General features: G+C 36.5%; 1 protein-coding gene across 3 annotated transcripts in view; it reads right to left on the bottom strand.

Annotated features, from left to right (window-relative positions):
- The window catches only part of ANK3 (ankyrin 3), a 221,425-nt gene that overhangs the window by 11,561 nt on the left and 184,952 nt on the right, over nt 1–24,912 (bottom strand). For 2 of the 3 annotated variants that reach the window (XM_024765198.1, XM_024765200.1), the window contains 8 exons: nt 23,018–23,149; nt 21,987–22,130; nt 18,655–19,336; nt 15,801–16,179; nt 13,954–14,004; nt 11,911–11,997; nt 5,381–5,464; nt 3,733–3,823 (listed from right to left, as the gene is read on the bottom strand). In XM_024765198.1, the coding sequence (XP_024620966.1) occupies nt 3,755–3,823; nt 5,381–5,464; nt 11,911–11,997; nt 13,954–14,004; nt 15,801–16,179; nt 18,655–19,336; nt 21,987–22,130; nt 23,018–23,149 (1,628 nt within the window). In that variant the 3' untranslated portion in view covers nt 3,733–3,754. The remainder of the gene's footprint in view (nt 1–3,732; nt 3,824–5,380; nt 5,465–11,910; nt 11,998–13,953; nt 14,005–15,800; nt 16,180–18,654; nt 19,337–21,986; nt 22,131–23,017; nt 23,150–24,912) is intronic. The other variant, XM_024765201.1, reaches the window with a different exon arrangement.

Genomic DNA, 24,912 nt, shown 5'->3' with positions numbered 1-24,912 from the left:
CAGAGCACACATTCAGTGTCCTGGAATTCCAGGCAGTCTTCTTGGACTCATTTCCTAAATTCACTTATGAAAGGCAAATACCACCCTGGAGAGTAAAATGAGGCTTGCAGTCAAATCACTGTTCTTTCCATCTGACACATTAAGTTTGCTTTATGCTGAAGCTATTTTCACATTCATATGAATTCTCCTAGTGAGTTTCTCTCTCCTTTGAGTGGTGTAGCAAGTGAGCCAAGGCCCTGCCAACTGCTTTACAGGGTGGATTATTTATCATCTTAGTCTCTTGTACATTTAGTGACCTAGTCATTTCTGTATTAATTCACTCTACAGGACCCTGGAAGCATAGCACTGTCATATATTTTTTGGTATCATTTATTCATAGATATTAGGTATATATTACTCTAGAAAAATGGCTCAGCTGGTGTCGATAACCTTTTTGGTTCTCTCCCACCCAGAGTCAGAGTCTATTACTGAACAAGTTGCTAAACTTTTAGGGGCATACTAAAGCTGACTGAAGTCTCTTCTAGGTTTTTTTTTTTTTTTTTTTTGCGTTATGCAGGCCTCTCACTGTTGTGGCCCCTCCCATTGCAGAGCACAGGCTCTGGATGCGCAGGCTCAGCGGCCATGGCTCACGGGCCTAGCCACTCTGAGGTGTGTGGGATCTTCCCGGACCGGGGCACGAACCCGTGTCCCCTGCATAAGCAGGTGGACTCTCAACTACTGTGCCACCAGGGAAGCCCTCTCTAGTTTTATTTAATTTATCAGAATTGCTTAAACACAGCAATTTAAGATGGCAAAATCATGCTTAGTGTTTTATTAATCTGCTGTACAGCCAAAGCAGTCTTGAGAAAGAACAGAGCTAGAGTTATCATGCTCCCTGACCAGACTATACTACAAAGCTACAGTAATCAAAACAGTATGGAAGTGGCACAAAAACAGACACATGGATCAATGTAACAGAATAGAGCCCAGAAATAAACCCACACACTTATGCTCAGTTAATCTATGACAAAGCAGGCAAGAATATACAATGGAGAAAAGACAGTCTCTTCAATAAATGATGTTGGTAAGACTGGACAGCTACATGTAAAAGAATAATATTAGAACATTTTCTCACAACATATTAAAAAAAAACCCTAAAAATAGATTAAAGACCTAAAGGTAAGACTGGAAACCATAAAAGTCCTAGAAGAAAATATAGAATACTCTTTGACATAAATTGTAGCAATAGTTTTTTGGATCTGTCTCCTAAGGCAGAGGAAACAAAAGCAAAAATAAACAAATGGGACAGAGGAGTGGATAAAAAAGATGTGGTACATATATACAATGGAATATTACTTAGCCATTAAAAATGAACTTCTGCCATTTTCAACAACATGGATGGACCTGGAGGGTATTATGCTTAGTGAAAGAAGTCAGAGAAAGACAAATACTCTGTTATTACTTATATGTAGAATCTAAAACGTATCCAAATGAATATAACAAAACAGAAATAGACTCACAGATACAGAGAACAAACCAGTGGTTAACCAGTGGGGAGAGGGAAGGCAGGAGGGGCAAGACACGGGTAGGGGATTAAGAGCTGCAAACTACTATGTATAAAATAAATAAGCTACAAGGATATATTGTATAGCACAGGGAAATATAGCCAATATTTTATAACAACTTTAAATGGAGTATAATCTATAAAAATTTTGAATCACTGTGTTGTACATCTGAAACTAATATTATAAATCGTCTACACCTCAATTTAAAAAAATCTTGTATACGTCTTTTACCAGATTCAGCTGTAAGACACGCATAATGGGTGGGTTCATTCTAGATATTGCTACACTGATGTCATCCTTAATTTTCTCATCTCTCACCCTTGTCATCTGACAAAAAGCAATTCATGTCGCTATCTCTTGATTCAGCCTACCTCTTACCATCCTTACTGCCCAAGCCAGCATCTTCAGTAGTTTAATAGGTTTTCTGCTCATCCATTATTGCCACCTCCAATTCATTCTGTGCCCTGCAACTAGAGTGTGTGATGAGAACCTAAACTTTTAGTGAAAAAAGGCTTATGAGGCCCAGATATTCCGATTTTTCCTACCACTCCAGACACAATGACAAAACCTTCTGCAGGCTACACCGACCTGTTCTCCTTTCTTGTTTCTTCCCAGTTCTGGCCTTTGCAGAACGCTAGAGCCTGTGCCTAGGAGGCTACCCCAAACACCATCAAATTTCCTCCCCTTCATCCAGATGAATCCTGTTCATCCTTTAAAACTAATCTCAAGCATCATTTTCTTAAGGAAACCTTCTCTGTCACCCTCAGACCAGGTCAGATCTCCAGTTAACAGGGTTGAGTGTGTGGGCTCCAGAGGCAGCCTGTTAGGGTTTGTATCCTGTTTCTGCCACTTTTTATTTAGGTGACCTTGGGCAATTTGGGGCCTGTTAAATGGGGATGATAAAGACACCGATCCAAGTGAATTAAATGAAGAGTACACCTGAAACACTGGAAGAGTATGTATGGATAGCAAATACTGTTACTTCCAGAGCACGCTGCAGTTCTTAGGAGTTTTCTCAATGCCTTAAATACTGAAGTGACTGACTACCGTTAAATCTCCAAAATGTAAGGTCAGCGAGGGCCAGTACCTCCCTAGTGTTGTTTACCGATGATTTCCCAGTGCCTAGGCAGAAAGCGTCACAGAGAGGAAGTGAAATAAATCTTTAAGTGAATAAATAAAGAATAAGTTGTTTTTGGAGGTGGAGGGATTAAGAATTTCTTTGGGCCTTAGTTACAGTTACCTTGCATACAAAATTTGGGGCAGTGAGACTCCGTGATTTCTCAGTTCCTTACAGCAGCACTCCAAGTACCAGGATTCTGGTAACCGGGGAACAGCTGATGAGTGAAAGTGGAAACTGGGATCTGTTTGCTCTTTGTTACTTGGGGCTAGGAGAACTGTTGGTGAGCAGCCCTAAAGGACTCATCCTGCTTTACCTCCCAGACTTACACAGAGCTTTTCAAAGCTCTATCTGCTTTTTCACCCCAAATGGGCTTTTGAATTGTAGCTACACAGAAAGAAACAGCACAAAGTTCAGAAAACAGTGTTAAAGGAAAATATCCTTCTCCGTGAAGAAAAGTTCAGACAACCTTAAACAAAGCTCACTAAACATTTTAACTTAGAAAACATAGTAGTGCCATCACCCTCCTATTTCATTTGCTTTGGTTTATACAGAATATATGAAGTGGTATATAGGGATTTTGCTCATTTAAGCTTGGCAACCACTGTATTTCAACCAAAATTATATTCTTAGATGCTGCTGTGGTAAAATGGTGAAAAGCTGGTCAATACAAATCTCCAGATACATTTGTATGAACTGTTTGTTGCCAAATAGTCTTTAGTCTTCCTGTTAGAGTGAATGATGCTACTGTACTTCATACCGAGCCTTCGCTCTTAAGAGAAGACTCGAGATCACTATGTACATTTGCTTCCGCAACCATCATTTAGATTTAAATTCCTAATTTGAGAAGAGAAGGTTTATGGACTGTGAGCTAGAGGCCTTGGTTTTCGTGTGCAGATGTACGTGTACATGGACATGAAAATGACCACCAACTGCTTGTTGGATACTCAAAGCTGCAATCCAGTGAAAAAGAGAGGAAGGGGGTGGCGGGGGGATGGAATCACTTATTTGGTGAAATTAGAAGTTTCACAGGAAGTTACGTCTTACTGTTGTTGATAAGAGCACACTTACCACCTTGACTGACCATTTACTGTTATGAGTGACTCTTCTTTTCCACATGCCGGATTTCTTTCTTCGTCTTCATCTTATAACCTTCTCCCTGCTTTAAAAGGAATGTACACGTTAAGATTTCATGGTGAAAGGGTTTTCGTTAAAAAGCAGTTTCCATTCTGGTCCCTTGAGGCTGGATTAGGATAAGCGAAACACAGTTTCAAGTACTTTGTCACTTCACGTCCCCAGACATAATCTATCTGCCTCGACCACACAGCTCAGCAGCATCAGGGCGAGTGGGAGAGCACCGTCAGAAGGAATACGTTACTGTACTTCACAACAATGCAGTAGGTTAGTGATCAGTCAAACAACTGGACAGCCTGTCCAGTTCCTGTAAAACTAGAAGAAATCATCACTAAAACTCTCAACGCACTCAAACCCCAATTATAAAAATATTAGTAAGTTATAATTTATGCCTTTTTAAGCCAGCAGAATGTTAAATAATCTGTTGCAATGAGACTGAAATTTCTCAGTAAAGCACTAATCGTGAACTAAAGACCATGGAAATGCTGTTGAGCATTTGTGGAATTACCAAGCCTGTCCTCTTACTCCAGACCAAGCAGGCATCCCTTTTCCATAAAATGAGACCTGTCCTCACCAAGCACCAAGGACACACTTCTCTGAGAGCAAAGTGGTTGCACAGATACTCAGCTTTTACCCTGTTTTATAATGGAACACACAGTAGCCTTTCCAATTTTCTGATTTACTCCTTCTGAGAAATTTTCAGTTTACTTTTTTCTTATGTAAACACAGGCTATTGAAGTTTCTGTTTTTTAAATGCAAAGGGTAAAGGTCTGAGAAAGGGAAAGAAATGAAAAATAACCAGAGATGTTTTCTGTGGGAGCTAGAGGTTCACTTGCTGAGTTACACCGCTCAGTGATGACTTTAGTTCTTTAACTGGCCCATTGGAAATGGGCTGTTATGAACCCAGAGAGGAGAATCCTCCTCAGGTTAAGATGGGGGAATTCATATATTTCCCTGTAGAATATACTGGAAAGAGAAAATGTATAGATTAGATGTAAGGATTTTGAGACGAGCTTTTTGTCATTCTAACTTTTAATTAAACCCTGTGCATTTGCTGGAAACAAGTGCTCTCTCTCTGGGTCCCAAGTAGGCTGCAGGTAAAGCACTGGGCAGGGGTGGGGCATGGCCGAGGGGTTTGGTGGTGGTAGAGGGTTTTTAATTTTGTCTCCCATGCTCGAACCGGCATGTTCCAACCTCCATGAATGAGATGATCGCTGTGAAAACTCTGAAGATAGTAAGAGTATATTAAAGAATGTTAGGAAGGAAAATCTTTTTCTTTGACCCTGATCAAATGCACAAGATGTCAAAAGCAGCAAATGCTTCAAGCTGCCACACTGCAGACGCCAGCCTGTTAGCAGCCTATTCTAGAGAGTTCACAAAGCTTTTATTCTCTACTTTCTTTACGACAGTCCCTCTCCATTACCACGTCATCATATTTTCTCTCTTGTGGGATAACAATTCGTCTTAGTACTTTCCGAGTGATCTGTAGGAAGCAATAGTGAAAAGGAGAGATTTTCCTGTTTTCTATTTTAAGATAGTAGAAAATCTAAACCCCAAGAGAAGCATGAACCCCAGTGATGATTACTTTTCTGGTGATGAGGTTGCCTTCTTCATCAGTAAACTGTTCTTCTGTGACAGATTCACCAGGAAGGTTTTTTGCTTCCTCTCCCTAAAGGATGTGGCATAGAGATTAGCAACATACTAGATGGATAGATCTCCACATCACTCCATACACCACACACATGCTCTGTGGCATTTTAGAAAAAGAAAGTATAAACTCTACTTGCAATTCCAGGGCCAGGGGAAAAGGCTGACTCCATGGATGGTTATTTAGCAGTCAACAACATTCAAAGCATTAAACCTCAAGTACGTACAAGAATGATGGTTAGCAACAAACTCCAAGAAGGAAGAATTTGAAAATATGTAATCACAGAATACAGTTATACATAGACAGACAAACAAAAAGGTTTCATTTGTTGAAAAAAGATTTAGCTAATGATTAGAGCTCTAATTAGATCATTTCACTTTGGATAATGTTTCTTCATTAGTCCTACGAAATCTCTCATTTTGGTGGATTTCCTTTTGTCTGATTTGAATTGAGGTAGCACCTTAGTTGGGGTGTTAATCACCCTTTGTTAGTTTGTTAAATTTAAAAATTCCTTACTAAAGGCAATATTTTTTCAAATACTATGAGAAAAGTTCAGAGTACAGAGAAAACCTTATTTCTTTTTTTCAGACTGAGCCTTTCATAAGTTGTAAATGAGAATAATTAATGTCTGATGAAGTACATAGTTTCAGAATATTATCAAGTGAATGAGTCTTATGTGATGACTGACTAATTACTAAAGGAATGTAAGACGACAGCCTTTCAGTTAGTGACTGCTATCTGATTTAGAAGGGGAAACTGTCAAGGATCTTCCTCTGGTGAGTTAACAAAAGAATGGGATAAATTCTTAACTTGCCAAGTGGCATCATATTTTCCTGCTAATAGGCAGGTCAGTAGATTTAGATGGCTCCTTAATGTCTGTTAGCTCTATGATTGTAGGAAAAGAAAAACCACTGAGAGAGCAGACATAGGGCTGTATTTGTAACACATTACCTTCTTCACTGGTGTCAACTTTAGGTCAGTCTCACTTACAGTTTTGGGGAACAAGGACAAACATCTTAAGTGCAGACCCACTCTAGAGACCTGCTGACTTGTTAGTCATACTTCTTTTGTTGAAGAGGTGACCTGTACAGTGCTATAGTACTGTGTACTGTAGTTATTGTACACCTGTAGGTTTTTAAGGAAAAATGGCAAATCACAAAGAAGACAGCTGCCTTTCTGGGAGAGCCAGGATTCCAACCCTTTCAGTGTTATTGTCATGGGAAAGGTAGTAGCTCTGTTAATTTTGTCAGTGGCAGCCAATGGTGAGAAAATTCTATGATTGTTTTATGTCACAACCAGTAGAAAGGCAGTTGTGGTTTAAAATAACAGAGTAGAGACTGAAACACTACCTTGTTTTGCTAACAAAATTCTGTTTTTGTTCTTTTTTCTTTCTACAAAGTGACTTTGTATTCTGATAGATTGTGGGCTCATAGGTCATGGGTGGGATATTTGACTCATTTTACCTCACTGTGGTATAAAGATGAGATGAAAATAAAACACGATGCTTCTTGCTGCTCTTGTTTGCTTCAAGGTTCACCTTGAACCTTGCTTACGATTAGTTTCAATTAGCACAGTTAAGCGAGGGAAGGAAATTGGAAAAATGTAGAGGTCTCCTGCCTGAACGCACTAAGATCTGCAACACATTCTTATGGGAGTGTTATTTATGTTTCCTATGGTTGATTTCACATACCTGGAAAAAAAAAATTCATTTTATTTTACAAGTAAAGGCTTAAAGACAGCAGAAAAGCCAAAAAAAGGGTCATGAAAAGTTTCACTGTAGTTTAAACATGTATAAGTGAGATGTGTTCGAACTAACTCTTGCACATGTCTAGCTCTTTGAGTGTTAAGACAATTCCAGGATCCCAGGAAAATCCATTAAAATAGCATACTATTACGTATGTTATAAATTGACCCTTTGGTGGGGAAAGATGCCAATTAATTTGCAGACAGTCTCTGAAATGTGAAGTAGGTATTTTTATAAGCATAGCGAATACATTTAAGTACATTGATTTATATTAATAGCCTTAGAAAAAAGCAAAGCCCTAGTTATAAATAACAAGCCATATAGGTTGTTGAGATCTGCTGTGGTATGTGGGCATTTTCATTATTTCCTACTGAAAATTCATACTGCTTACGTATAATTAAAGGTGAAGATACTTCTCCTAGTCTTAATGGGCACTAACTATAGTCAACTAGTGCTTTACATAAGGTCAAAATAAGATATATGATTATGTAGAAACTCACTAAACTGAGGGAGTGGATTAGATAGTAGTTGACTGGATAGATGGGAAAGTTCGTAAGGAGTCACAAAATACATAAAAAAAAATTTCATCCATCTTTAATTCTGTCAGGTACATTGGAGATCAGGTGTTACCAAGGAGAGGTCTTTAGGGCCTCTCTTTAATGAGAGAAAATAATCTCTAATTAGTTTCTAAGGTTCTTGAAAACCTTTGTACTTTTAAGTAAATAAAATTTCCCCGCTAGTTTTGGTGATGGCATTATTTTTGGCAACACCTACCCGCACTTTTTTTCTTTCCTATTTCAAAGGAAAATTACAGTATGTATGGTGTCACAGTATCATTCCTGGTGGCCACCTTTGTGAAGACTACTGTACTTTCCTTTGGACCCCTGCTGGAAACATAGCATTTTATAATTTTTATTCCTCTCTCCTTCTTGAATAAAATGAAAAAATAACATGAAATGTACCAATTTGCTTCAATGTACACAACATTAAAACTTGAACTTTCAAAAAAATGAGATGAGAGAAAGTATACACATAAACTTAGCAAATTACTAAGCAATGTGTATTCTGAGAAACCCACTTGCTGGGGATGTATGTGTATATGTATATAGCACATGTATATTCTATATACACATACATATTGGTATATGTATATAAAACGATCTGAAGCTTGTGAACAATGGTTACCTTGTTCCATTGTTCCAGAACAATGGTTATCTGAAGCTTGTGAACAATGGGAAGTGGAATGGATAGATTGAACTTTTTGTACTTTTGAGTTGTTTGATGGGGGGAAACATACACGTAAACCCTTATTTTGAAAGTCAGTAAAAAAGCTCAAAAGTAGAAATAAAAATATAGTTGAGGGCTTCCCTGGTGGCACAGTGGTTGAGAGTCTGCCTGCCGATGCAGGGGACACGGGTTCGTGCCCCGGTCCGGGAAGATCCCACATGCTGTAAAAAAAAAAAAAAAAAAAATATATATATATATATATAGTTGAACTATATAGTAAAAATTCAGTTATTTGAATCTAATCAGACTTCACAATGGTTTCAGTTAGTTTAAAGTTTTTACCTTTGTAATCACTGCATTTGCTAAGCAAATAATGTAAACAAGCTCATAGGACCGGTCAATTTAAACTGCTTCCAAGCATTTGAAACCACTGTGATATTATCATATTATATAGACATAAATGGATATGCTTATAAAATTTAAAAATATGCAAACAAATGGGGGAGTTTGTTAACTTGACTCATTTCTTAAAGGACTTGAAAATATTAAATGTAAAAATACAAAAACATAAAAAAGAATGAATCCACATGTGAAATTAAAGAGAAAAATCATAAAATTCTACTTTCACTCCATTTATTATACTAGTTGAATGGCTAAGAACACAGATTTGCCTAGACTTGTGATAATGGAATCCTGAATATATCTATTGCTTTCATTGACATTTCCTGGCCAAAGCTAGCTCTGGGAAGGATGGAATAACCACCAAATAGTTTTCCGCTCTAGGATTCTAAGTGCTAGGGGAATTACTGTGGCTGGTTCAGTCCAAGGTTGGATAGCCTCCATGAAGTAGGTCAAATTCTTAGCATTCTAACCCCATCAAATAGTTTCCAGGAAAGATAGCTCAATGCTGCCTTCTCCTATGCCACCGGAAAAGTCTAAATGGCCAAGTGCCTAATTTAGTCCAGGAAAAGTTATTCCTTTTTAATTTGTCCTGGACGAGAAGGAATACAGTGTTGTGGAAAACGCAGGTAGAAGGCACTTCTCTAGAGGACCAGGGGTTAGGTTCTGGTCTCAGAACTGTTACTGCCCAGCTGTGTGGTTTTGGGTAAATCAATTCATTTCCTATCCTTGGTTTTTGTCATCTAGGAAAAGAAGTAATTTTAGTCTCAATGACTCCTTTAGGTCCTAACACTCTCATTTTATGTGTTTTGACAGAGATGGATCCCATGTCACATTTACCGTGTAGTACTGCAGTCTCGAGCTCTTTTACATTAAAAAGGTACCAACATATGGAATAAAGAGAAAAGGCAACAGAAATGTGATCTTTTTCAACTGCCCCCAAAATCTGAACAGAAAAATATTAACCAGAAAGATTTCTACGTATGTAATTGACAAAGATTTTTTCTTACACCTATAGCTTCCAATTATAATTGTAGCTATCCTTTAGCTTTTGTTTTCTCTGTCACATATGAAAGACATTTCTCAAAGCTTGTTTAAGTGATTCCATTGTTTATACAACGCCCTCCCCACTTATGAAACCCGTTCTCTGATGATTCCACTCAGCCTCCCTAAAATTACACTGACTTCAAGAAGTGAAGATTTGAAGAGAACACAGTCTCCTCTGTTTTATGAAGCCTATAACATCAGTGTATTTCAGTCTTTTAAACTTAAGCTCTTAATAAAAATGTTAATATATATAATTATATGTTAAGCTTAAATATATAAATAACTCATTCTAACAAAATTACTTAAAAGCTAACTTGCTAATGCATGTTCTGGAATTCTAGGAGACCAAAAGATATAACCCTCATTGACTTAGGGAGGGGGTTGATGTTTCTATTGTTTTGTTTTAGTATTCCCCAGAGTAAAACTTCTCTACGCTTTCTCCCACTGTCTATGCAGGATTATGTTTATTTTCTTCTGTCATATATAGAGGAGTCAACTTCTACACTGGGCAGCTATTATAAAGAAATGAGGTGAATTTGATGCAACATGAGTATGTCATATGTTAAGCATAAAAAGCAAGTTACAAGACAGTATGTCTGGTGTGCTTTTTCTAGATGTTTCACTTTAGTGTCTTCAAGAAGTAATATTTTAATCATGGGACTAGCAAAGCCTGAACAGAGTTTGGCTTTAACATGTTCAGAAAAACCAAATTAAAGATTTCTTCCCCCCTAATCCCAGCAAATGTGTGGGAGGTGACTGATTATGAGGACTTCATAAATAGGCCAAATGCTTGCAAATATGCTAGATAACAGTAAGTAATGTGGATTGCCCATGTGGAATTTTCAAAGTGATTCATACTTTTTTTCATGGCCCCTATTGAGCTTAAGGTTGATTTGTGGATAATTTAGGATTTAGACAAGGACTTATTTTCTTCCCTAATGTTTCCAGAGTCTTAGAAAAACTATACTACAGCAGATTTGGCAGATTTTCTTCTCTTCTTTCATCTGATCTACAAGAAAAGTACAAGCAGCAGGATTAAGAAGTTTTGGATACCTAAGCCAACTTCCCTACATCTCTGGTTTGGTGTCCTGACACTTTGGAAATGGGTGATAAGTTTGATAAATGGTTTTCAATAGATATTTCCTTTCCTTTCTTTCTCTTCAGAACTGCCAACCAAGGAGCCTCAAGTTATTTGGACCACATTCAAAGGACTGTGTATTGAAAATGGCTTCCTAGTTCTCTGCACTCAATTATCCTAACATCAAGAAAGATCTCCCTAAAGGCAGAGTAATGAAGACAAGCAGCAGGCTGCAAGAAGCAGTCGGTAGGACCTCCCGTATGTAAGGTCGGTGCTTCAAAAGGCCTTTGTGGAGGAAATCAAGGTTTATTCATAGTATTCAACTGTGCTGTAACAGGCGAGAATTACATTTTTCACTTCCAGTAAGAGTTGCTTCCTCTAGTTAAAAATACAGCCTTAGAAAAAACCAGCCTGATTTTTTGTATGTCAGTCAAGTTAAAAACCTATTTCAGAAGTTTTTGCTTGGTTTGCATTATGTCATATACATCCATGCCAGGCTATAACACTGAATTCTTAGTCATTGATTGATAATGAAGAACTGGTTTTCACTTAAAAACTGTTAAGGCTGAGAAGGGAGCCTTTTAATTCTTTCACTCTCTTTCGTCTTCATCTTACCTCATACCTCATTACAGCCTCTGGGGTTTCAGTTGAACATTTCATTGGATATGAACTATTCTCTCACCAAGGTAGAATCTTTGTTCACACATAGAACACTTTTCCAAGGAAAGCAGTATACAAATGCCAAGAATTCTCGGGTAAAATTACAACTGCCACACGTCAAACACAGGCCTAGACAGAATACTCACTACCATGCAACGTGAGTTTTTCCTTTCGGTGGTTGTTTTTATAAGTTTTCAAATGTGCAAAGAAACATACAGAGCCATTTAGTTACCAAGCATGCTGAATTTTCCAAACCACAAGAAAGGTTCTAATAATACAGCGTTGCCCCATACTGATCCGGCTTCGGGATACCTTTATAATCAAACGCCGGCGAATAACTCGGGTAGTGACTCTCCGTTCTTCCTCTGAGCTTGAATCACTCTCACTGCCTTTCAAGTCCTGAGTAAATGCATTTTTAGTAGAATTTTACCATCACATTTAAAATAAAAGACATTCTGAGAAGGGAAATCAAGAAAGAATTTTTTACTTGCTGGTTCCCCACACTTAAGGAAAATCATGATGTATATTTGCGGAAATCTTAAAAAAAATTTAAGTGGAAGAAAGTTTTGAGCAGAATTCTAAATGAAATGACTCTGTATTTATATGTATATATGTGTATATAAATATATATAAATTAAATAATATATATAATTACCTTGATCTTTACCTGCATATGTATATGCATATATATACTTGTGTGTATATATAAATGCAATGCATCTGTAAATGCTTAAGCATATATATGCAGGTAAAGATCAAGACAATAAAATTGTAAATTATTAAAAATAACAATGATGGAGACTTTGGCATCAGAAACTACATACATGCTACTAATTATTAGTTTGGGGAAATAATATAGATTTAAAGCTAGTTTAAAAATAAATATTATACATTTGACATGAATGTATAACCTTACAGTTACAGGCCATCTTTCACTTGATCTACAGAAAGAGGCATAGTATTTCTGACTTATATGATATTGTGGTCAGATTTGACAACTTTATCAAAAGCTATTTTGAACTTTATGAAAAGTATACAATTTATATCAGCATAATTTGCCAGGAGATTTTTATCAGCATAATTCATACCTAATACATAATTGGAACTCAGTAGGAGTTTATTCAAATGAGGAATGTAAAAGATTTGAAAGCCTGAGGTCTTATTTTAAAGAACTGATATGAAATTAGAATAGAAACAACATTGCACAGACAATAAGAATACAGTAATTACACAAAGTATTACTTTTTAGGAAATAAGGATAGGAATAAGGAAAAACTACCGAGTGATAAACAGCTCGTAAGTCAAAGGGAAAATTATCTTCAGCTTCTACTTAAATATCATGGTCAAGAGTATACACGGAATAATTTTATTTCTAAATTTTAGTGGTGGAGTTCTGAAAACAATTCTAGTATTTTATTTTCTAAGTGTACCAGTTACCCCAAATCTGACAGTCCCAGGGATAGAAACGGTAGTTAATATCCATTGGAAAAATCAATGGCAGAATTGGTAAAAATAGGAAAAAAATAAGTAAAATTGTTACAGGAGGTGTAAGTGTTAGCAAAAATTATTAATGAAATGTTAGTCAAATAGATAATAAAGTAGGCCATTCTTCACCAAAGGTAAACTTACCAAATATTTTTAAATGTTATAGTAATATCAACCTTAACTTTGTAGGAAATTTCATCTGAACAAAATGCCCTACTGAATAATATGGTATCAAAAGGAAATAGTTTTCAAGTTTCTTACTCCTTGCAAAGATACTGGCTACTAAATTCCCCATTACTTTAAAATTTTTTTAGAAAAGGACCATAAATTCAGGACACTTAGAATGACCTAAATATTGTGAAAGGAGGCCCTACAATGGCTCAGAAAAGCAGAAAAAGGTAAGACGAATTCAGATTGCAAAAGAACTACTAATCAGCATTTAGCAATTAATAGATTAGATGAGGCAGAAGAGAAAATTCAATCTGAATTATCCATACCCAGAATCTTAGACTGGGGAAAGGTTTTTCACTTGAAACATTTAAAAGCAGAAGAACATATGTTAATGCAAACACTGACAACAAACCTAGACGTCAATTATAATCCTATCAAGAGTCACCTGAGACCAGCCCCTCACATAAAGAAAAAGTGGCCATTTGGCTAATGTTTGTTTCCATTTTCTCCATGGAGTCTCTGCCAGTCTTAAGGTGAAGGGTAGAGAGAAGATGGTAGTAGAATCTTGACCAGGATTCCTTTTAGAGAATTCTCTATGCAATGGCACAGAGGGTAACTAGGAGACCAAATGGAATTTTCTCAGTACTCCTTGCCATGGGTTGCGGCATGTATAGAGGTGGAAAGCAGCAGGATTTTTACCTTGTAACAGCAGGCAGTCATCCGTTTAAGAGCTGCACCCGGACTTTTGACCTGATTTTTCAGGGGACAAAAAGGGGGCTGTTTTCTGAGATCATACATCCAACGACCTAGTTGATTACTATTGTACTATGGTCTAGCCACAAAAAAATACATCCTGGACATCTTCGAATTTCTTGTGAGGTCAGACTTTTATATTCCAGAAGCTTTAACTTCACTGTGAATTGCTATGCTCCTGAAGCCTTTATGCATTGGAGTAGGACCAGTGACCAATGCGAAAGGCACAAACTCATTTATAAGAAATCTCGAAAACATTTTCTAACAACTAATTATTTTCCATTACTGATGAATTCAGCTGCATTTCCATTCAGGGTTAAGACTTTCTTTCTCCAATCCTCTTTATGCCTTCTCCAAGCTTCCCCAATGGGCAATATGTAGGCACATGTATGCCGTCGAAATGCTTACTTACATATTTCAGAACTTCCCTATCGATTTTTAATAGGTTTTTGCACAATACATTTTCATAGTTAAAACATCACTATGTTACTGCTCCTCCCTATATTTTGCAGGCTCATTTTAAAAGGGAACATTCCATCCAAAGTCATATTGCTTAAACATGCTACGAGTTAACTAGAAGGCAGAAAGCAATACTCAAAACAGACTTGTCAGGAAGGAAATGAAAGAAAGTCCTGAGGATTTTATTTCCTCTCACTTTCCCTCCTAACAAACAAGCAGGAAAGTGATCCAAAAAAACAGCCTGCAGGAGGGAAAAGGAAAGGATATGATTAGTTAATAAGCTGATAATTAGCTCCTGAGGGATTAGGAGTTTACTAAATTTTCCTAAACCTCAAATTAGTCACGGGCTCATTATTTTTACAAAAGATTTGTTTCTTTTTTTTTCTACCCAAAACACTGTAGAAGATCTTAAGTAAACTAGATGTTTTAGGGAAAACTTCAAGTACTACTATTCCAAAGATATATAACTCTCAGTCTATTTCTACTGCATAGTTCATGAAAAGACACAAAAATTGAGAGAGCAAAAAGCAGTCAAAAATATAGGAGACAGAACTGATCTTAATTTTCTTATATCCATCTATGAATCATAATTTCAATTAAAAATTTTTTAATATCTAAAAATGTCTACCCTCAAAGAATAATGAAATCTATTAGATGGTGGCACAAAAACATATAAGTACAAAAAGCAAGCAAATAATTATATGACAGTAAGGTTTTTTAAATTATTAAAAACAAATATTAAGATAATTATCAACTTAGATATAAAAATAATTAAAATGATACTTTTAATGTTGCATTTCTAAATGCCGTCAACCAACAGTAGTATACCCACCTCATTTTAGGCTTGGGAACTGTGTTTCTTCAATTTTTAAAACACCCTTTCAGGCAACAGACCTTGTAGGATAGAACTCTTAGATGGGTCAATGCTAGTGACTGTTTAAATTGTGCAAAAGAACCAGAAAGGGTCAGGATAATTATCCTCCATCCTCAAGAAAGAAGACTAGGTTGGGAGTGAGGAAACCTAAATCCCAGACAAAATTAAAACTGGGCCTTAAGCTACTTACTTAACATCGCTGTATTCTTTTCCCTCCTGAAAAATGGCTAAGAAGATGTTTATTCCTTTTTTCTACCCAATGAAAGAAGGGATGACAAATAGCATATATTTTACTCATTACTTTCTTTACCCCCATTATTAGTATTACGATTTTCAATCACACATTGATAATCTGGAAGTAGTAACAAACACTGGGCCCAGTGCTACAAGATTATAAAAGAATCGAAGCGTCAGTACTTTCAGCTTAAATGACAGCACAGTGGAAAACTAGATGACGTACCTTTTGCTCAGACCCATTGGATCCCTCTTCTTCATGGAGGTTAAGCCTTGGCTTGCCATCTGCAGGAGTAGTCCTACTCATCTTTTTCATACTGACAGGCACACAGGGTTTAGGCTCTTCTATGACAAACTTGCTGGTTTCTTCTAGAGCTTTCTGATATGCCGCTAGTGGTGATGCTGGTTCATCAACACGAACAGAACCTTGTATTTTTGGTTTCAGAGTTTCCTTTGCACTCTGTTTCCCTATATCATTTTGGGATTCTGAAAAGTAAGATTTTGTCTTTGCTTCTGGAGTGACTTCTGCATGGCTTCCATTTGCTTCAAATTTTCCAGGTTCCCCTTTGAGATACGAGGTAATGGAATCTCTACACTGGTCAGGGCTGCAATAGAGAAGATGTGGAAATTTATAATGGTAACATATGGCTGCAAATGGGCTTCAGAAGCTCTAAATTTTCAACAGCCGTGTTTTTAACTACTTTTAAAGAAAGACATACAGTAGAAACGCATGAAAAATCTTTTCATCAGATTTCAAACTCTGAGGGCCTGTTGTGGGTGTGGGTGTGGGGTGAGGAGATGATACACAGGCTCCAGGCATCCCCTTCACTCCAACTCCCAAACTAGCTGGCTGGCTATGCTGTCACTGTTTTTCTTTTGTTTTGTTTAATTGTACTGATACAGCTCCTTGGATTCTGTATCTTTTAAAAAGTAATCCTGCGAGGTTCATGGACATACCCAGAGTTCCAGACCCACCAATCTAAAAGAGGAGGAGATCTCCAAATGCTTTTCTAGTGCCAGTGAGAAAACTGATGACAAAGAACAAAATGAATTCCTGTGATGAGAGCTCTGGCATCCTCAAGAACCCTATGTTCCAGTCTTTGTTTCCAATTGTGAATCCTACCGTCATGCTTTTCCCACCGTGGAAGAACCGTGAGAACCTTCCTTGGGCTCTCATCTTTCTCCACTCCTGACCTCTGCTGACTCTCTCCGGTGATAAGGCTGTGGGTGATCACCTGCTGCTTCTACTACCCGTGAGGACTGTTTTCCTTTTGACTCTTAAAAATCTTTCTCTTCCATTACTTTCTTTTAAATTGGTCTCTAATTTTTACTAGTTTCAATATAGACTTTTACTTTATTTTATAGTTTGTATATTGGGTTTTTTTTGTATATTGTTTTTATTAGCACCTTTGCTTATTACCTGTAGAATTCCGAAGGCAATAAAACTAGTGCAATGTTTTCTATGTACAATATATGTACTATGTATATGTATGTGCGTATCCTTATAAATCAAATTCTGATTAAACACCTTTATCAAAAAATATTAATAGCACATCCTATTCCGGATGTTTAAGGACAAACAGTCCCAGCATACTGTGAAGACCCTGTACGATAACTATAACTCCTAGCTATATCTAATTTCCTGTTATGCAACTATAAATTATGTGATTCTATCTGAACCTAGACATCAAAATTAGTACTATTTCTTGTCTCCATACTCTATTCTGTAGGCTGAACATAGAATTCATTGATGCTCCCATTCTTCAAAGGGAGTTTTGCGAACTCTTTGCAAATGTTGTCACCTCCCTCTTTGGGAATTTATTGAGCAAGAAGCTTATCAGCAATATGAAAATATTAAACATGGTTATAAAATAAGTTGTATGAAAAGAAGTGAGGTTTATCACTAGTTACCACTGAAGTAAAATATATTTTATGTGTGCATAAATAACGCCAGCTATCACTGAGATACTGTCTGGGCCAGTCATTGGGCAGGCATGCTACAGGCTTTCTTTTTCAATCTATAAACCTGTTTGAGGAAAGTAGTAGTATTCTTATTTTTAAAGCCAACTACAGTGGCGTTCTTAGAGCTTAGAAATCAATCAAGTCGAGAAGTGCAAACCTAATGGTGGTGGGGTTTGAACCAGTGTCTCAAGGACACTAGCTCTTACCCTCCTAGAGGAAGATCACTGTAAAAAGAACCAGATTCATGATTAGGGAATTATTTTGGTTATAAACAAATTTCTATCATGCCCATATTATTTGGGGGTAAAGAATTACATATGCCATATTGCAAATTATATAAAATATTCATGTAGAAAAAAGGAAGGATATATATACAGTGTTAGTTGTTTTTCTTAGTATGATAAGGATAGATGACTTTTTTGCTTCTCTGCGTTTTTCTGTGACATTTAAAAACACGTATGTAAAAGAAATTCACCAAAATTTTAGCGGTGGTTATTGCTAGATGATGGCATTGTATTGATTTTTTAAATCTGTATTTTAAAATTTTGTATAATAAGCACATTTATGTTTGAAGTCAGGAAACAATAGAAATGCTTATATTTCTAAAAGACAGAATTCTATTTATTACATTATTTTAAATGAGCATTAATTTCTGGCTATGTGAAAAGAATAATACTACAGGTAATAAAGTAGAAAAGAGTAACCTTCTAAAGTAAAGAAAATGTATTAATCTTTAGCATGTGTATAATAACTTTTTGCATTTTACTTCAGCTAATTATCAGTAGTTTTAAGAATTATATTTGAGTTTAATGTAACTTTCCCTCTCCAGATTAGCAGAATGAACTAACCTTTAAAGCATGTATTATCCTGAAATTGGAATGGTAATTTAGAAAAACAGTAATTGCTAAAAAGCATACATTTAAAACAAACTACTGGAATTCCCTGGCAGTCCAGTGGTTAGGACTCCATGCTTTCACTGCCAAGGGCCCAGGTTCGATCCCTGGCCAGGGAACTAAGATCCCACAAGCTGCATGGCACAGCCAAAAAATAAAGAAAGAAAACAAACTATTAACATGTAACCTGCATTTCACTTTCCTTTTTCTGACCCAGAGCCATACCTGTCATCCAGTCGATCTAGTAACCCACCAGTTATTCTTCGAGCTTGAGCAGGGGACTCTAGGTTTCCACTTGATGTCTCATTCTGCCAACCTGTAATTGAAGACATTTCCAGTTCTGCTTGCTGAACACGTTTAAGAATAGCCTGTACTTTTTCTTCTGTCATCTCCTCAGACTCTACTCCTTCTTCAAGTTGAATATCCTCAAATAGAGATTTGAGTTTTTCTTCCGTCATCATCTCCTCATCAGGACCAGATTTTCCTTTCTCTTGCTGCTCAGAGCTCACTCCTACTTTTCTAGTCTGTTCCAATGGCTCTGCTGGTTTAACATCTCTTGGGACCCCAGCCATCCTTCCGAGGTATTGAGGATACTCACTCAGACATACATTCTCCAACTGGCTCTCATGTACATCCACTGCTTCAGGTATTTCTGTCAAAGGCATTGAGTCTTCAAGTCTGCTGTCTTCCAAGGACGTGTCTTCTGCAGTTACGACTGGAGGTCCGTCTGCTGAATGCTCTACGTTTCCCTGGGAAGGCACTACCCCATCACTCAGTCTACTGGGGGTTCTAAGGGGAGATTCTATGCTAGAGAGATCACTAAAATAATCATCTTGCTGGAAAGGGGTGGGTGGTGTGTAGTGCAACCCTGTGGGAGTTTCCAGTTCCACTTGAAGGGGAGGATAACCTATGGAAGACAGTACATTTGGACTGACTGGAATGAATTAGAGCACATCAAACAAAAACACATGGAATGACTTAAATTATATTAGGTATGAAAATGTGTGATGAATTACAGAATAATGTTGATAAATTTATTGGTACAGTTCAAGTATATGTAATACAATGAAATAAAAGACTAGTGCAAGCTACAATAAAATAGAATACTGGTTAATTAAGATATAAATTGTTTATCGATCTTGGTAATTTTAATACAGTAACTTAAATACACAAGTTTGATCCAATATAAAGTTAGCTGTCATTACGTAAGATACATTTATTGCATGGCCAAATTAATATCTTTCTACTTTTAGCATGCAAAATCCACACTGTGGTGGACTGAATACAGCAAGCCACAAGAAACCAATTTTTATAATTAATTACTTATAACTTATTTTAAGAACTGTACATAAGAGTGATGCTACCCAACTCTTAATTCTTAACTTATTTCCCATGAAATTTACAGCAAAGCAAAATGAATTTAATCTTTGGAAAGAAATGACCATTAGATTTTAGAGCAGTAGTACTGGGAAAAAAAATCTAAAAAGATGTTAGGAAAAGGATTTTAAAAGCAGATAAAGTAGAAAAGACTCCACGTAAACTCTTCAGGTGTCGTAATGTGACAGAGATGAAAGGGTTGTGTACGCATGGAAGTCTTGGTGAACTTGGTGGTAGGGGTCCACTCAGAAGCATGAATCAAATAAAGAGAAAAAAGAAATGATACACAACAGAGACAGGAGGAAAGCCATTTACAGAGAGCCCTCTGAATGTTCATGACAATGCTATGGAACAACAGAAGTTTACTACCCAGCCTACACAAAGGGGAAGGAGGGAGAAATTGCCTCGTTTTAAACTTTGCTGCGTGGACTAAGGGAGTTATTTTTCTCCTTCAGCAGAGAGAAAAGTCAACAATGGTCTGGTCATGGTGAGGAAAGGAAGTTTCACAGAAGTTCAACGAAGAGGAGAGACCAGAACAAAAAGGCAACCAGGCACACTTTCTGACTTATTGGTCTAAAAAACTAAAGCCTAATTTTTCCATCAGTCCAAGATAAATACCAACTTAGCTTTGGTTGTAAATTCAAATTACTATAGGTACGTGAACATTTTTCTGTTACGGTCACCCATAAACCAGAATGTTGAACATTTGTCTAAGACTACATGAGGTTTATAATCTGCACAAGTAAAATTTACTTCATAAACATAAATTTCCCTAAGAATTTTAAAAATAGAGAATATAAAATATTAAGATGTAGCAACAAAAAGCCCTTGTGGATTTATTTAATGATACTCTTGATTTTAAAATGTTAAATGAAACTTTCAATTCCATTGAATACTTCCATTGTTTTCTGATCATCTTGTTTGTTAAAACTACTTTTCTTAAAAAAGTTTCCCAGTAAAGAATATTAAAATATTCTATAAACTTGGCAAAAACCCAAAATTTGATATAATACTGGTCTGTCTTTATCTTGTGCACAGAGAGTTTGGTCATCAATATATGGCCTCACATATAAGACAGGGCCTTGAAGAGAGCATTTTTCCAGGTTCTGTGATATTTATAAGCTTAAAAAGAAACCACTTTTGACATTACTACCCACGTGTTTAATGTTATGGGGATAACAAGGTACACTTTAAATTTTCTGTTGACTTTAGTAAGCAGAAACTTTCTAAGAATTTGAGATGTTTTGTCACATATGCAGAATTATAAGTTATTGATTATTGGTGGTCTAACTTTGCTGTTTAAAAATGGAAAAAAAATCACCATATTTCAAAAAAAATGAAATAGTAGAAAAATATCCCTAGCTCCTCTTCTTGCCTCCATAGCATCAACATTTTTGTACTCAAAATTCATTATAGGAATAAATTTCCATTTATGAACATCTTGAAAAACATAGTAAGATATTTGTCATACTTTTCTTAATACTTTGTTGAAAAAGGCCCCAATTTACATAATGAAGGAAAAATGACACTATTATCATATAAATTAAGCTAATGTAAAAGAGGAATTATTATGTTATTCGCGACATCTGTGCTCATTGAATTAGAAATTACGCTACCTTTTATATATACGATGGGTCAAGTAGTGTTTTTCCAAACAAAAAAATGGCAGCATATGAAGTTAAAATAATGCTAAATAACGAAAACACCTGTTTGAGTGATACATTTGTCTCTTTCAGTACATGCTTAAATACTTGTTCTCAAAACAGTAATTAACCATTTTACCTAACAATTTGTATAATAGCCCACAACTTGGTTTTACCTAAATAGGAATAAAAGAGTTCCCTAGTTTTTTAGGTTAATATAAAAATGACAAAAGCAACATATTCTCTAGATATTAAATTTTCTTCCATTTGGTCATGTAAAACATTTGAGATACCAACTCTTTCAGTTAACTTATGCCTTTATATACTTCATTATTTGTATTTTATATAACAGAGACATTTATCAAGTTTGTTCTATCAGGGTGTTTGTTGGCAGACTCTGGCAGAGAATATGCCGTGAAAGTGAGAAATTAAGTCAAGCAAATCATAATTTAGTTGGTTTTACGTGACTGCCTTGTCCTACTGCACTTTCAAATTTTATCAAATGATTAAGTAAATATGAACGCTAAATTCAGTTACCATCCACAGGGTCGTGGAAAACGCTGTTCTCATCTGCAAAACTTCTGGTGCCTGAAATGTTTCCATAATCAAATATTGGTCCTTCTAGCAGAGTCACTATATCTATTCGATTAATTTTTGTCAAGACCGCAGTTAAGGCATCAGCTGAAAGAGGAGGGAAAAAAAAAGGTTGAAAACCCAATTAAATGATTTTCTTCTAAGTCATCACAATACCCACACAAAGGCATGGCTCTCTTGACCCTCCTAGCGTCTTAGTTCTGCCTCACTGCACCTCTGCGATATTCACTACCCAGAGGGCTCAGAAAGCTTGCTGCTCCAGGGAAGATACGTTAGGGTCTTAAGAACCATTTTGTGAAGCCGTGTGTGATGACAGCCACATTTGTTCCGTCTCTGTAAGGCGCAGAGCAGATAGGCCTCAAGACAGCGACACTCCCGTTAGTTATAAGGGGATCTAATAAACACATTCCTCTCCTGTTAGACTGTCAGAATAGGTCACCCTTATGTTTGATGCTTAGCATTCATGACTTACTAAGGTCAGGCCGACCCAGGCAAACCCCCAGTAACTGATTCCACATCGTTATGGGTTGGCATTTGTCACAGTATAGCACCACTCCCCTACCACCACCTAAACCACACAAAACCCAGGAATACTGGGGAGTTCTCTGCCATCACAGACCAGGCTGGATAAAATGATTTGATCCTATCCTTTTCTCTATTACCTCTCTGCACATCCATTTCTGGCCATAGCAGTAACTTCACATTGTTTCCCACTACTGCCCCATGACTGAACAGCTAGAATTATATTTTCATTTTTGACGGTCACAGAGAAAAATGCAAAACATGCAAATATAGACAAAATGCCAAAAAGCCCCTACTACTTGCTTCCTAAAAAGCTTCCTAAAGACGCACACAATTAAACAAGTATAACTTGCCATTACTTTATGATCACTGTGATCTTATTAACGGTAGGCTTATCTGAAATATTAGACATATGCAATTTTGCAAGTTAAAGTAATATAATTTCAGCATACTTGTAGCATTTTTTCCGTCTCTGGTAACCCATTTTTTTAATAACATGAAGCTTTGAGAAATTAAAGAATTTGGATTTTCCACACGTATTTGATTGATTTCATCCACTGAAAAATTCAGCTCCCTTGCCAGTTCTGTAGAAAAGAAAAGGAGTTACTAAGATTTCATATTGTAATTTTATCACATATATTTCATAAAAGTAATGCTCAACTGCACCCCCCCCCAAAAAAAGGAAAGGATTTTATAGTAAAACCCAAGTACAGCCTTGGGCATTAATCTTTATATACTTGATTTCACAGGAAAATACTGATAATATACAGGCTGTGACTTATCTCTCCTAAGATAATTCCTTGGTTATAATCAGATTCCCTTTGGAGATTATTTTATAAAGATTCTTGCTCTGTTCAAAGAGGATGTTGCTAGATTCTTTTAACTCAGCCAAATTATTGTCTGCAATTTGAGCAAACTTCATACAAGATACGTAGGGATATACAATTCATAAACATGGCACAAGAGGAGCCGGTAGAGTTTTCTCTCGGCAACCTCCATGAAGTAGATCTTTTACTCACATAATACTCTATTCTATATGCCTTCAAGTTTCATCAGTGCCACTTGGGAGGTTAAATGATGACTCCAAGCCAGATCATTGTCTATGATACGCTGTCACTTGTGTAAAAAATAAAAGGGAGATAAGCTTTCTGTCCAGCTAAGTGTATATAACCATACACTCAATCTTGTAAATGCAGAGTGTGTCTTCGGAAGGATACATATGATATGCGTAGTTGCCTTGGGAGAGTTAAACTTGGGAGTCAAAGGTGAGAAGGAGACTTACTTTTCACTGTATATTTTTTGTACATTTAAAAAAGATGTGTCAGGTGTTTATTACCTTAAATGATTATAAAAAGTAAGAAATGGGAAAAAAAATCCATGGAAAAGGAATTGGACGACTCTATCCTGCTTAAGAACCGTTTCCAGCAGTTTGGCAAAATGTATTCAGAGGCTCAAAAATGTCTGTATCCTTTGACCAACTGATTTCACTCCTAGAAATCTATGGTGAGAGTACATAGGGTTGTACACAATTATTTACATACATGAATGCTCACTGTAGGCTTGTACTACTGAAAAATTGAAAACAAAGCATGTGTTGAACAAAAGGAGAGAAGTTAATTAATGTAATGCAGTGGCTGGCAAAGTGATCACAGCCCACAGTTAGAAATACATTGTATATCATGATGCTTACATAAATGAAACCACATCTTTATAGAGCAAAATAACCTTACTATATGTGATAGACAGACATTTTCTTTTCCTTTTAAAAACAAAAACAAAGCATGAACTGATTTCATGACTCACTAGTGCATTGTTACCAACAGCAAAACACCATTGTAAAGTATGGCTATTGGATGTTATTTGTCCATTAAAACCAAGATCAGAAAGTAAATAAAAAAGCAGAAAATTACATTGTGTATATAACATTTTAAAAGCTTTTTATTTAAAAAAAAACCCACCAAAGTACATTAAGTTGCTTGTTAACAGCGGTTCTGAGGGATGGATTTAAATTTTGTTTTTCTAAATGCTAATTTTCCTAATAATCTTCATTGAGCATATAGTAATTCGAATTAGAAAAGTTAATTTTTTTTAAGTGCCTTATCTCTTTGTGTTTTAAGGGCAGTAATCCTTCCTGCCCTCGTGACCGAACCATATCCTTTGTCTAGAGACTCAGTGAAGAGCAAAGACACATTGTCACTAAGAATTTTACAGTTTTATGACTTTGTCTCGCTATTCTTTTTTTTTTGCGGTACGCGGGCCTCTCACTGTTGTGGCCTCTCCCGCTGCGGAGCACAGGCTCCGGACGCGCAGGCTCAGAGGCCATGGCTCACGGGCCCAGCCGCTCTGC

Source organism: Neophocaena asiaeorientalis, unplaced genomic scaffold, assembly GCF_003031525.2.
Source record: "Neophocaena asiaeorientalis asiaeorientalis breed wild unplaced genomic scaffold, Neophocaena_asiaeorientalis_V1.1 scaffold183, whole genome shotgun sequence".
Classification (NCBI taxonomy): Eukaryota; Metazoa; Chordata; class Mammalia; order Artiodactyla; family Phocoenidae; genus Neophocaena; species Neophocaena asiaeorientalis.
The sequence above is the reverse complement of the archived record's forward strand: the minus strand, read 5'-3'. Positions and strand labels throughout refer to the sequence as shown.